At 35.3% G+C, this 13691-nt stretch overlaps 1 protein-coding gene across 5 annotated transcripts; it reads right to left on the minus strand.

Moving 5' to 3' along the window:
• Positions 1-756: 756 nt before the first annotated feature.
• LOC120069958 (protein NARROW LEAF 1-like) lies at positions 757-8686 on the minus strand. Of its 5 annotated transcripts, none has more exons than XM_090311729.1 (7): positions 8471-8686; positions 8176-8307; positions 6886-7395; positions 6500-6643; positions 4960-5200; positions 3846-4346; positions 757-1630 (listed from the first exon to the last, which is right to left on the minus strand). In XM_090311729.1, exons 3-7 carry the CDS (start codon positions 7375-7377, stop codon positions 1200-1202), a joined length of 1809 nt encoding a protein of 602 aa, XP_090167855.1. In that variant the 5' UTR covers positions 7378-7395; positions 8176-8307; positions 8471-8686; the 3' UTR covers positions 757-1199. The 5 variants fall into 5 exon arrangements, with proteins under 5 accessions (XP_090167855.1, XP_090167857.1, XP_090167856.1 ...); XM_090311731.1 differs by having other exon boundaries at positions 757-1624; positions 8471-8681; XM_090311730.1 differs by having other exon boundaries at positions 6886-7418; positions 8471-8681.
• Between the last annotated feature and the right edge of the window lie 5005 nt (positions 8687-13691).

The following is a 13691-nucleotide window of genomic DNA, read 5'->3' on the forward strand; positions in this document are numbered from 1 at the left end:
ATTTCATGTCGTCTTTTGGTTCAAAAAACGATGTATTTGACAATTCCATGAAATGACAGCAGACAATAGACAACACGTAACAGACAAGACAATAGACAACAAACATCTTTTTTCTTTCTTTTATTTCATTTAAGAAAATGAAGAACATAAAAAATTAGGCTTTTGATTACTACTGCCTACTCACATGCCTTTGTAACGTGTTATGAAAGATCAAAGAGTTGACTAATCTTTCATTTGATTACGGTTGGTTCGAAAGCGTAGAAGGTGGGGTGGGGTGCATAATAATCTAAAATCCCAGATGTCATTTAATCTCTAATCTATTTTTAGAGTGCATAATTATCTATGATAACACTAATTATTTTTAAAGAAACAAATATAATACACTACGAGTTACATCATCCATGCATGCTTAGATCCATCAACACTCACTAACTCAAGTTCCCAGATTTCTTTTATATACAAAATGGTAATTGTCATCCAACAGAATCTTCGTGTCGATTTGAAATATTAGTCGAACATTATATTATGAACTACTACCAGCTCCCATTAACGTGATCACATTTCATGGGCCAATCTGGTCGTATTTTTCTTTACTTAGTTGCTAATGTTGTCATGCTTTAGCTGTAATCACATGATGTTTACAAGACATACGAACATGCATTTGAAATCAACATCAACACACCACATCTTGAATGACAATACCAACACAGTTATAAAGGATGACTTTAAAATAACAATTGTGAAGAGGAAGCAACATTAAGCCTATCGAAAAGGGAGACTCTTTTATTGGGTTCCAAATGTATTGTAACATTTTTCATTTTTAGCTTCTGATAACTTTATATAACTTTATATATATGTGAACTTTTTCTCCCTCCAGAAAGTAGTTATGGTACAAGGACTTCACCTGCCTCTAGTTGGTCCAGGTAAATAGGAAATTAGATGCTCAGGACCGGCATAGATGCCCTTCTTTCATAATATGTTGTATGAACTGAAAACTAACCTCAAACCTTTCACTGCACAGAACATTTAAAAGAATGGCAACTCTCCCACCTTGAGGCTTCAATCTTTTTATAATATGGCAGTCCCAATTTTTACAGCTAAATAGGCGGCAAAATGATCCGAACCCAGTATGGATATATAACCATTTAAACTTATTTCAATTTTCAGTACCAAATTGAATGTATAATCTTATTTCTCACTCATGAAGATGACTCTTTGATACTTGAAAGAGAATCCAAGTGCTTCCTTCTCTTTGCTTCTGGCTCACCCAACTGCAGCGAAACTGATACCTCACTATCATAGCCATTCCTCAGGGCAGACAGATTTTTTAACTTTTGGCTTTCTTCGTTCTTCTGTTGCAGCAGAGAGCTGCTGGTTAATCTTGGTATAAATTGGAGTTCGACGCTCGGAGTCACCTCAAACCCATTTTCTATGTGAAATGCAGCATGCTTAAAAGGTGAGATCATCCCCTGAGAGGATTCACCTTCAGGGAAAATTTGCTGGACACTTAAACCGAGCAGCTCAGAGTTCTCTTTAAGTCTATATTTCAACGGCATCCGATCAAGACAGGACTCTGCAACAGTAGAATCGATCCCTCCAACTGAATTATTCCTTTGTTCATGGACTGCAGCTTAATTAGTCATAAAATAAAGCGAAAAACCCAAGTCAGAGAGGCATAATTGATATAAAATGTTTGCCAGAGCCAAAAAGTTATTACAAAACTTGTCTTTCAAGTTTCAACAACTTAATTGCGTCTAATTATTGTATGGGTGCATCGGAAAGGTTCCTGGGCTATGACACAGTTAAACTTCGTTACCTCGCTTCTAAATGAGCAATCCTTTTCTATCTACACAACTATTCTAATCATGTGCAAATATGAATATATGATGCCAAACATATTAAAGAAAATCTATGACAGATAGATCAATCAAGAAAATGCAAAACCAGATCCCCCCCCCCCCCCCACACACACACACACACGAAGCTCTCCATTCATTTGAAACCCACAAGAAAACCATGACTTCACAGGGTTTATACACAATGAGCCAATGACTTTAACTTATAAACAAACTGGTGGATATTCATCCATGGGATTGGCATTAGGGCAGGGCATGAGCAGGGAGTTAACCCCCATCCCTTGCTCGATTTCCTCAAGAATCCTCTAAAACTTTTTGGGTTTCCCATGAAAAAAATGTCCCTTGTTAATTTTTATTAATGTATAGAAAAAACGGGGTACTAAATGTCCAAAACAGAGAGAATTGATCTTTTGATATATATGGGTTTTTCATGCCAATGTTATAAAAATATTTAATAATTTGTATGAACAAATAAGTGAATAAAGTTCAATAAATACAAAATAATAAATAAAAAGATTATCCTTTTCCAAATTCAGTGTGCGACAGAGCCCAAAATCAGGATTTAATTGAAGAGAGATGCACCCTCAATTTTTTATCCCATTTTATGGGTTTAAAAAAAATCTTCTTCAAATAAGGAGCCTTTAGTATCCCAACCAAACTTATACTCTTCAACATCTTTTGTCAATAACATTCTTTCCAAGGGCTTTATTTGACTCGACAAATGGGGTCATCAAAAAGTCAGATTTTTGGAAGAAGATGAGTCAGACAATGATTCTGTGTTAACTCTCAGAAGTACTGATTTGGAGTACAATTTTCCAATTGTTAATGGCCACGAAAAGGTGTCTGATGAAGAACTTGATGAGGAAGATTTTGAAGAGGCTCTTTATTCTATTTTGGAAGAACTTAATTCACCTTTAAAGAAACTACCAGATGAGTCTTCCTCTCCCCCTCTCATCAACACAATCGATGAAAAAGAAAAAGAAAAATTGTCTTCCTTCCTAAAGGAACGTGGCATTGAAATATATGAGATCATATAGAGGCTGGGCTTTTGACCATTGGTTTATTCTTTTCTCCTTGGAGTGTATTTGTCTCTGGCTGGCTTGAAGTGGTTTTTGTCTGTTTTGCTCATTGGTTTCCAGTTTTGGGGTGAAGTTGCTGCTTCTTGAGGTTTTCTTCAGAGTTGAATTTGGCGTTGATACAGCTTTTGGTTGTTTGTTTTCTTCTATGGCCTTATGGTATTTGTGCTTTTCTCCTGGGCAGTTGCTGCGTTTTCTTCCTTTTCTGGTGAGATGTTTCAAGCTGGTTTGTTCTTTTTCTGTTTCAAGATTCAGTGGTTTGTGGAGCTGCCCATTAAAGTTTCAGCTTTTTTTTCGAAAGCTCTCTAAAAGTTTTTGGTACTTTTACTGTTGTTAGTTGGCTGTACTTTGGTTCCCTTATTTTGTTTGGTATCCTTTCAGGTTCTTGTAATCTTTTCATTTTTGTTTATTCTTCGGGAATTATGTTATCCCGAGTTTGTATCTTTGAACTTTTTTCTTTCCTTCTATATATTAACAAAAAGTTTTTCTTTTCTTAAAATAATAATAATAATAATAATAATTTTATTTTTAAAAAAAAAAAAAAAAAAAAAAAAAAAAAAAATCATACCTTATTACACTAGTTCCATTTGGTCTAATTCCTCGACCCACAACCCAATGGGGTTTTCTACCATCCATATTACAAATTGGCACGCATGAATAAAAAACATGTATATTTATTGCTTTCCCTCCCCAGCTAGACATCAGACTAGAACTGAATATATATCTTAGATAAAACTTCAAAAACTTAATATCTATGATTTGGATAAGACTTCATAAACTATTTCCATAACTTCATCAGCATTACCATGCTCAGCAATCAACACATGCAACTTGATAGTTTGTTAAACACGGTAAAATTTTAAAAATAACCATAAATCTAAAATGGCTTTACGATTGGTTAAGATAACCAAACCTTGAAAACCATCATTTGTGGTAATAAGATCGAGCTCAAGGAGATCAAGAAGGCGTCCAAGATCAACTCCACTGGTCCAATTCTCTGGTGGTTGACCAACTTTTAATTTTAGTCGACCTCGATTAGCTGTTCCTCCCCATATAATCCCAACTGGACGTGGCTTTTCCTCATCCTGACCAGTTAAAAGAATAAGGCTTCCACTGTCACCTTCAAGATCAAACGTCTGTTGGTCATCTCCAACAACAAGAAAGTCAGTGAAGAAACAAATCCCTTTTACATCGTTATACTCAAGGGCATATGCCATTATAGTCCCTCTGGTCAAGCCTGAACTTCTTCCAACCTTGATCACCTTTCGTCCAATAAGACTGTTGATCGGGGATTGCAGGTCTATTTTGTTGACATCACCAATCTCACCAACGCCTTTTACAAATGTAATGACATTATTCATGTTAAAATCTTCAGCAAATGGAATGAAAGCTCCATCAGCTCGCACAAATGTTTCTGCAAGAGGCACCAAATTGCGATGCGTATGCGCAGAGTTTATCATATAATATACATACCAGTAAAACAGTTTTGAATCAAGATGAAAGTGGACACTCAAACCAACGCAGCAGCCAAAATATCCCAATTAATTAATGATAGCCTTGGATTGCCATAAAATCAATTAACCACATGCTCATAGATTCTGATTGAAAAGTACTTAGTGGTAACGAAGCTATTGGTTAAGTGATCTGCCGTCATATATAATTAAGCTATCAGTAACATGTCACACAAGGGAAAAAAATGGAGAAAGAAAATACTGAAAAAATAATGACAAAAGATTAAAATAATAATAATAATAATAATAATTGTTAATTATTTCTTTGCTTCTCCCATTCTGAGATGGATCAAACCTGTGATTTGGGGGAAGCATCGAGTCTGCCTAACTCAGCTGCCCTGCTAAGCCAACAAGCTATAACATGTTTTGATCATAAAAAGATAAAAATACCTTATACAAATTTTGGTTTTCAGCGACCATGATGCAACAACAATCTAAACCACTACACTAGAAAAGATGGAAGAGCAGAATTTCATGAATGCCGAGGTGTATGTCAGAATACACTATTTTTGTTACCTGGATTTGTTCCAGCAAAGATGCCATACCAGACATCATCGGTGATAAATGATGTTGCTCTCTCCACCGCACCCAGATATACACCAGGTCCAAGGCTGGGAGGCAAAGGATGAAACATTTTCTGACTAGGGTAGTCTAGATCAACTGCAACATGCCGGTTTGTAAGGAAACCAACTTGCCGGGTTCCTGTCCGGCTTTTTACAATTGCACCCAAAGTCCCATAAGTTTCTTGGCTAGCAACCTACAAAGCAAGAAGTCATTACTTAATAAAAATTACCACAAGCTAAAAGATATAAAGAAGAAACACACCTAAACATAGCTGTAAATAAAAAATTCAAGCAAAACATAATCAATATGACTACTATTATGAAAAAGATATGGGTTTTAAAATATGGCCGGCCTACTACAGTCCACCTACCTCTATGGTTTATTCATATGTCCTATGGTTTGGAAAGTGTAGCACAGCATACTTCAACACTACAAACAATACCAGAAACTTGCTCCAGCCAACTTGTTAGATCTATCTAGAACAAAATGAAGGTCTTGATGTAAACACGTGAATAATGAAAATATTGGGAATATAACTTATTTGCTTTGCCCAACGTATCCCAGAGGAAATTTTCCTTAAAAAATAAAAGGTAGGAACATTGACATTAAATTCACTGAAATCATCAGCACTTAATAGTTGCTAAAATCATTGCAAGAACAAGGTGTCAGTAACAAAAGGCATTTCAGTGACTAGAGAAAGATTAGCCTTCAGAATCTTGAATAAGTCAAAGGTATTTCAGAAATGGTTCAAAGCGAACAATTATTTCAACATTTTATCTCAAAAGTTGCCACTATAAACATCTAAATCTAAGTAAAGAGTTTTAGGATATGAAGAGATGAGGAAAGGAAACAAATGGTTAAGCTTCATTAATGGTGCACATAATTCAACATACGTGAGGTTTGGTCAAATGCCATCAAATGATAAACAAAATAATACCATCATAGTTCCTTTTTATATCAACCTTGAAAAAGAATCTTAAAAGAAAAAACTGTTATTCATAAAACAAAAAAAGCAGCAGCGGCGAAAGCACTATTTCAATGGTTAAGATCCCCTTTTATCTTCATGCCATTGGAGATAAAAGAAAGCTTAAGATGGAAGGTTTACAGAATTTCCATTGACAATCTGTATGAAATCAGAAAACAGTAAGAATGGTTAAATCAGTATTAAGAAGTCTTGATGCAGTAAATTCCTTCCTTCGGAACCTTTTAGGTGAAGAAATTTATATTTTCCTCTGAGAAGAAGAAGAAGAAGAAGAAGAGAGAAAGAGGCAGAGAGAAGGAAAAGTATGTTATTGACGTCAACCTTCTAGCTCAAAACAGAGACCGAGTATAGAAAGATTTGGTAGACGAACCAAACTGCAAAGAAATGAGGCATCCAGGGGTTTTTCTTTTTTTTTTTTTTTTTTTTTTTTTTTTTTGATAACCATTTTCCTAGACGGTTAACAATCATGCACATAAGAACTTTTCTTTTCTGAAAAAGGAAAAAATATACCTGGGAACCAGAACCAATTGTTGGATCGCTTCCCCTCAGACCATCAACAAGTTCTGTGTATACTTCTTCTTTAGGTGTAGCTGCCGGAGCACCATAATAGGAGAACTCCACAACGTCAACATCGCACCATATACCTCCAGGTCCCTGACCCCAGTGATCATTTTTGGGGAAAATTAAGAAGGAAATGAATGAAAGAACCAGCCAAATATTAGAAAAGATATTCAAGCCCAATAAATTTATGGGCCTCACATTAAGTATAGACATTAGTAATCTTTTTATGATTTCTCAGAACCAAAAATGATTTTCTGAAGGTAGTACTGAAATAAGGTCAGTGAACAACCTCTAACAGAGGTAAAAATAAAAACTCGATATGTTGAGTTTCCAACCTCAAGTGCAGCAGGTAGACATTGAACATCACTGAGCCACTGCCTGTGAACTTTGCGTGCAACAAAGACAATAATAGCAGGAATATCTGTCAACATACCCTTCTGGATTCGGAATCCTATTGCAGTTCCAAGGCTAAAACGACGCAAGATCTTGCTATGGAATGCCCTTATGGTCATTAGCTCAAGCAAAGTAGTAGCTCGCTGCCCAGTGGGAAGCCGGCCCAGAATTTCAGGAAGCACGCCTTTCTGAAGGTTCCCAAAATAGTTTGCTCTATCTTCTGCAGCGTCGTTTAAACGGCTGGAAGTGGGCCATGAAAAATAAGCATTGGTCTCAGACAGCTGACTACCCGGAGCAAAACATTGACTAGGTGATGGACTTGATGAAGGCATATTAAGATGACTGCAATAGTTCCTTTCTAAGTCCAAAGCAGATTCCTCTGATTGTGTTGATACTGAATGATGAAAACTTAAATCCAGTCTTGTCCTGTCCATCTTTCAGCTCTCCAATGACTATGAGAGAAAAATTAAGGCCTCTAAGAAATGAAAATTCATTCTATCAAAGCCCATTAAAATAATTACAAAGAGAGAAAGAAAGAGAGAGATAAGGGAGATTTCTGCCCCCATTTAAGATTCAAGGGGTCTGAGAAGATGATGCCATTGCAGATACATACATTCGATTCAACTGTGATAACAGAACATAGGGACAAGGGAGATTGTCTATAAGAACTAAGCCACGTGCAAATATCCAAAAAAATTTAACCTCCCAATTCAATAAATGCGTTCAGGGAAAATGCAGACCATTGCAGAATTACATTTGAGAATTAAAAATCACAACATATGCAAGAAATAAGATAACACGACAAGCTAAAAGCTCCCCACTTTCACAATTCATTCTTCTAATAAAACGGTCTGTGAAAGATGAGAAACGCAATTGTAATACGCGTGTGATTTTAGTATTGCTGAAACATTTCAGTTGAGTAACTAGTCTAACAAACCTTTCATTAGTTAAGGACTTTCAAGTATAACTAGAAGAGAGGAACTTGGAGAGAAGAATGGGAGTGGACAATGTAAGTGAGGAAAATGCAGGAGAGGGAAAGAGGCATGCCGAAGCCAAACTCAGTAGACCCATTTCAGAAACAGTTAAAAGGGGGAAAAGAAATCAGTACCCAGAAGGCAAAACAAGGCATCAATTAAAGTAGTGCACATATTAGGTAAAGATATATGCGGGGAATTGGGAAAACAAAAAAGGCGGATAAAGTAAAAAAAAAAAAAAAATGGAACTCAACTCACCGATCAGCAAAGGGGGAGCTCTGATGGAGAAGTTGGAATGAAGGGTTTTCATGCCCTAGCACTGATTTCCCATCATCCCTTTGGAGATTAGTATGCAGAATCACTTTATCAAATGGAAAAAGTCACTTATCTCTGCAAGTAAAGGTTGAAGAAAATATGAAACCATGGCGGATACCATTGTGAAAAAAGAGAGCCAAAATCCAGGGAGAGAGAGAGAGAGAGAGTATCTTTTTGGTTTTATAATAATAAGAACAAAAGAAGATAAAACCTTGGAGAGTTAAAAAAAAAAAAATACCCTTTTTTCCTTTATTTTTCTCTCAGTCTATGTGGGTTCTTTATGAATTATGGTGTGGAATGACTTTTGTTGAAATGGTTTGAAATTGAGATATGGATGAATGAAGAGATGAGATCAAATCAAATGAACATCCATGGATGAATGGAGATTAGAGAGTGTTAATTACAATTGGTTAGAAAGACAGAGAGATGGGAGATTGGAAATAAAATGAGTAATAATTTGTTGGATCCTCCATGGCTCCATTGATATTTAGTTTGGTGGAGAATGGAATAGGGCCCATTTGTATCTGCTCCCCAAAAGTACCACACCCTTATAACCCATTTTACTATTTTATTTCCACCATACCCCATTTTTCTCGGTGCTCTCTAATTTAAATATCATCTTCTTTTCTTCTTTTTACCTTTTTCTTTTTCTTTTTTTAATTTCTATGAGGAGATTTTCAAAAAGAGAAAAATATGAGAATTATTTACCTAAAATAATAAAATTTAATATTCTTTGATAGAGATTGATAGAAATCTATTAGTGGTAGAAATTAATAGAAGTCTATCATTGACGCTATGTCATAGACGTTGATGGAAGTCTATCGATGTTTTTTTTCTATTTCTATAAATAGTTTGACATTTTTTCTATTTGTGCAGATTTTCCTTTCTCTAATCTACTACAATGTCACTTTCTACTTCTTTCTTTTCATGTCCCTTTCCCTTCTCCGGGGCTTGTATTATCTATCTCAATTTAGTTTATTTAAATACACGTGTATATATATTTTTTTAAATATAATGGATTTATAGATGTGTAAAAGTATACTACCAGGTAGGGGTTGAAATGAGAAATGTATGTGATTTTGAAGTGCAATTTTCTATTTTACTGACTCTACAACAAAAGGGGGTCGTTTGGGGGCCCAAGTTGAGAATAGATGAGATGAGTTTTTAACCCAACTCACCGTTTGGGCCACTAACATTTGAACTACCCACATGTGATATCCCATATCCCCACAATGCACCATTTCTGCCTACCGATATTGCAACTCCTCTTCCCACACTACACGATTTTTATCTGCTGACATTTTGGTTCTCTCATTTCTCTCTCATCAAACATTTTGTTGCGTTAGTTCTTCCATGGAGAAGGGTTTCCTTTCTCCAATCGAATGCATGATTAGTCTGTGTTGAAGGTGTTGAAAAATCATGGTAAAGGCCTATGGTGTCCGATTTGGAGTTTAGTGAGGGGAGGTCGTTCTCTTATTCTCAGATCTGTTGAATCATATATACGTTAATTTTCAAATTTGTTGATTCTTTCGTTCTTTCTTTTTCTCACCCTTTGAAATCTCTTCAATTCCCCTTTTCACCCTCTCTGCTTCAATGAAAACTTGAAACCAATCTCTTGCCGATTTAATGGTCCTCTGTTCACCCATGACCCGTTCTATGTTTGGTTTGTGGGGCTTGATACATGTTACTTCTCTAATTTTCAGCATTGAGGTCTTGGTAAGGGACTGGTTTTAGTCATTGGAGCTTGGTGGGGGAGAATACCATCCAGGTTTGTTTTCTAAACCCCAGTCGGCCGATGATGAGTACCTATCCATGAATTTTTGTTAAAAAAATTTGATGATGAGTACCTATCTATGAATTTTTGTTCAAAATTTTTTCCCTTATAATGGTTGAGTTCTTGATACATTATTTCTCATATTCAAACCTTTGTTTATTATGATTTCTTCTAAAATTTCTTCACTATTTTCATATTCGGTATGTTTTTCTTTATTCCTTCTCATTCATTCAATTTCATACTTTCTGTTTGAATCATTATTGTATTTGGGCTCGATTGACATGTGTTTCTAGATAAGATATTTATTCCAAACTCCAGTGTTCTTCATTATTTACATTTTCAATTCTTCTTTTTTTATGATTTCTTATAAAATTTGTTCATTATTTATCCTGTTTGATTTGTTTATTATGATTCCTTTTTATTTGTTTTATATCATGCTCTATTCTGTTTGAATCTATGTTGTGTTTGGGCTCGATTAAATATGTTTCTGGATAAGATACGTATCTCACCTCCAAAGTTCTTCATTGTCTACATTTTCAATCCTTTATTCATTATGATTTCTGATGAAATTTCTACATCATTTTTCATTTTCTATTTGTTCATTTCGATTCATTCTCATTTGTTTTGTATGATTCTCTGTTCTCTTTGATCCCTATTGGTATGTGTTGATTGCACATTTACTCCATGTAAACAATTTGTTCGATGTAGTTAATTTTTAATGCTTCTATTTGCTAACTGAACTCCATTTGCTTGCGTTTTTACACTTGATTAATGACTCAAACACTTCATTAATGGGAGTCCGTTCATTTACTCATGAACAAAAAATAAAAATTACGAGGTTGGTTCCTTTTTCACCATTATTCTGATTATTTTAACTATTGATGTAATGTTGAACTACTTTTGCATACTTGTTCTACCAAGGTATATTACTCTCCATTATCATGGTGGGTGAACAACCACCCCCCTTCACTTTTCTCCTCTATAAAACCACTTTTGTCCAGCTTAAATCACTTGAGAATCCACCATTGTTGTATGTTTTTTCTCAAGAGGTGAGTTATTTCTATCAAATTACTTATCTTCTACTTTCTTGTTCTCTCTATCATTTCTCAGGGTTTCATATATTAATGTGGTAGTGGTTTGATTTTCCATGGTTCTATTTGCAAACTTGTTTTATTGATATTTTAGTATTTTAAAAGTATTTCTATGAGTTGTTTTCTGCTTGTATGTGTGTTTGATGAACTTGTATATGCATTTGTACTATTTTTCCTATATCATGGTGTCAACTATCTAATGTTTTTTTTTTTTTTTTTTTTTTTGTAACTATGAATTACATTTCATGGATGTCTGAGGTTGACTATATTTATACATATTCTACTTGAGTTTAAATGTGGTCCATCACATCTATTATCCTACAAATCACTTGCACTACAAGAAAAATGAGCTCCTTCAACGCCTAAATCGGTCGTCGAGAGACAGGGTATCTCTCGTTGAAGTAAAACATCGTCGGGAGTTCCGTGCTGTAAAGAACTGTCGGGAGTTCCCAAGGAACTCCTGACGAATAAAATATGCGTCGGGAGTTCCTCGGAACTTCTGACGCCTTACCCTAACTCCCGATGGTTTTCTCGATGCCCGTTGGGCTGCGTCGAGAGATGGGATCTGGAAACCAGATCCCTTCTTCCCCAAATTGTAACCTAACCCGCCATCCCCTCCCCCTCCCCCCCCCCCTCCCTCATTTTTTTCCCTCTTCCCCGTTGCGCCCTCTCCTCCGTCGGTCTTCCTTGCCGCCGCTCCCTCTCCCTCGCATTTCGCTCAACACCCGCCACTCCCCTCCTTCGACCCGTGTAAGTCTCCTTCAAGCCGCCGCTACCTCCCCTCCTTCAGTTGCCGCCTGTCAGTCATCTTTCCCTTTTATTTTCTCTTATTTTGTATATTAATTTAAACCATTATTTTTAATTTCTAGCATGTTAGTGTGGATTGAGTTTTTTTTTTTTTTTTTTTGTGGATGTTATTGTGGATTTTTTTTAAGCCATAGATTGTGGATGTTATTATGGAATGAGTTTTTTTTTTTCCTTTTAATTCTTAAGGTTATGGATTACTTAATTTACATTAATAGATGTGACAATTTCTGCAATTTGATGGATTATTGTGAATTTTGGATTATGGATGTTACAATTTATGCAATTTTGTGGATTATGGATGTTATAATTTATTTAATTTTGGACTTAGCTTAGGGGGAAAAAATCAATAACATTAGGGGCAAAAAAAGTCAAATCACCTATTATAAATTATTTAAAATTTTAAATTCTCTAAACAAACTTGGAATTTTGTATTAAATTAATCAAAATCCATACTTAATAAAGACTTTGTACTTTGTCCCCTGATCCACGTTATTGTTTTGGATTACAAGTTGGTCAGAAAATATTTGTTTTTAAGGATGAATAAAGAATGGAATAAACTAAGAAGTAAGTTATCAGTGGAGTATAGAGAAAGAGTATCCCAGTTTTTAGATATGGCGAAGTTTCATGTTAATAATTCCGGACGAATAAGATGTCCATGCAATAATTGTATGAATTCAATTTAGGAAAAAATAGATATCGTGGAACGACATCTGTTAACATATGGAATATCTCCCTCATACTGTGAATGGGTATACAATGGAGAGCTAGTAAACTTATCTAGAGGTTTTGAAAGTCATACAACTTATTCAATATAGAATGTTGAAGTAGATAGTATAGAGGGTAATGTCGGCGAAGAAAATGAGATGTTGAATCTTATAAACAATTTACAAGTCCCAATTGAAAACGAAAATGCAAATGTATAAAAGATTGAGAATGAAATGTTCTCTAATGGTCAAGAAAGAGATACCACGAACATATTCGAAGATTTAATGATCGAAGCACATAATGAATTATACCCTGTTTGTTCGCAATTTTCATCCTTGAACTTTTTAGTGAAGTTGATGCATATCAAAGTTCTCAATGGTTGGAGTAACAAATCGTTTGACATGTTGTTGAAATTGTTAAAAGCAATGTTTCCGACTGGCACCGCTATACCTATTTTCTTTTATGAAGCCAAGCAAAAATTGCGTGATTTAGGCTTAGGTTATGAGTCTATTCATGCGTGTAAATGTGATTGTATATTGTATTGGAAAGAGTTCACAAATTTGCAACAATGTCCCGTTTGTGGTGAGTCTCAGTACAAAGTTTATGATGGCAAGGGTAAAAAAAACCACATAAAGTATTGCATCATTTTTCATTGATATCGAGATTAAAACGATTGCTTGCATCAAAAGAAGGTGCTTTTGACATGAGATGACATAAAGATAAGTGAGTTGAAACGGAAGATGCATCCAGCTGATGCAGAGGGGTGGAAACATTTTGATCGTGAATTTCCTCATTTTGCTTTAGATCCCTGAACTGTTCGTTTGGGATTAGCTTCAGATGGGTTCAGTCCATTTGGAAATATGGCCTGTGGTGATAATTCCTTATAATTTACCCCCTTGGAAATGCATGAAGGAAACAAACTTCTTCATGTTTTTGCTCATACCTGGTCCAAAATCTCCTAGAAATGAAATTGATGTTTACTTGCAACCGTTGATTGAAGAGTTGGAAAGAGTTATGGACAATTGGTGTGCTAACTTATAATTCTATTACTGATGAGTTTTTCAATTATATGCTACCTTATT

This window comes from Benincasa hispida, chromosome 3 (genome assembly GCF_027475165.1).
Source record: "Benincasa hispida cultivar pf3 chromosome 3, pf3_genome.v1.1, whole genome shotgun sequence".
In the NCBI taxonomy this organism is placed as follows: domain Eukaryota; kingdom Viridiplantae; phylum Streptophyta; class Magnoliopsida; order Cucurbitales; family Cucurbitaceae; genus Benincasa; species Benincasa hispida.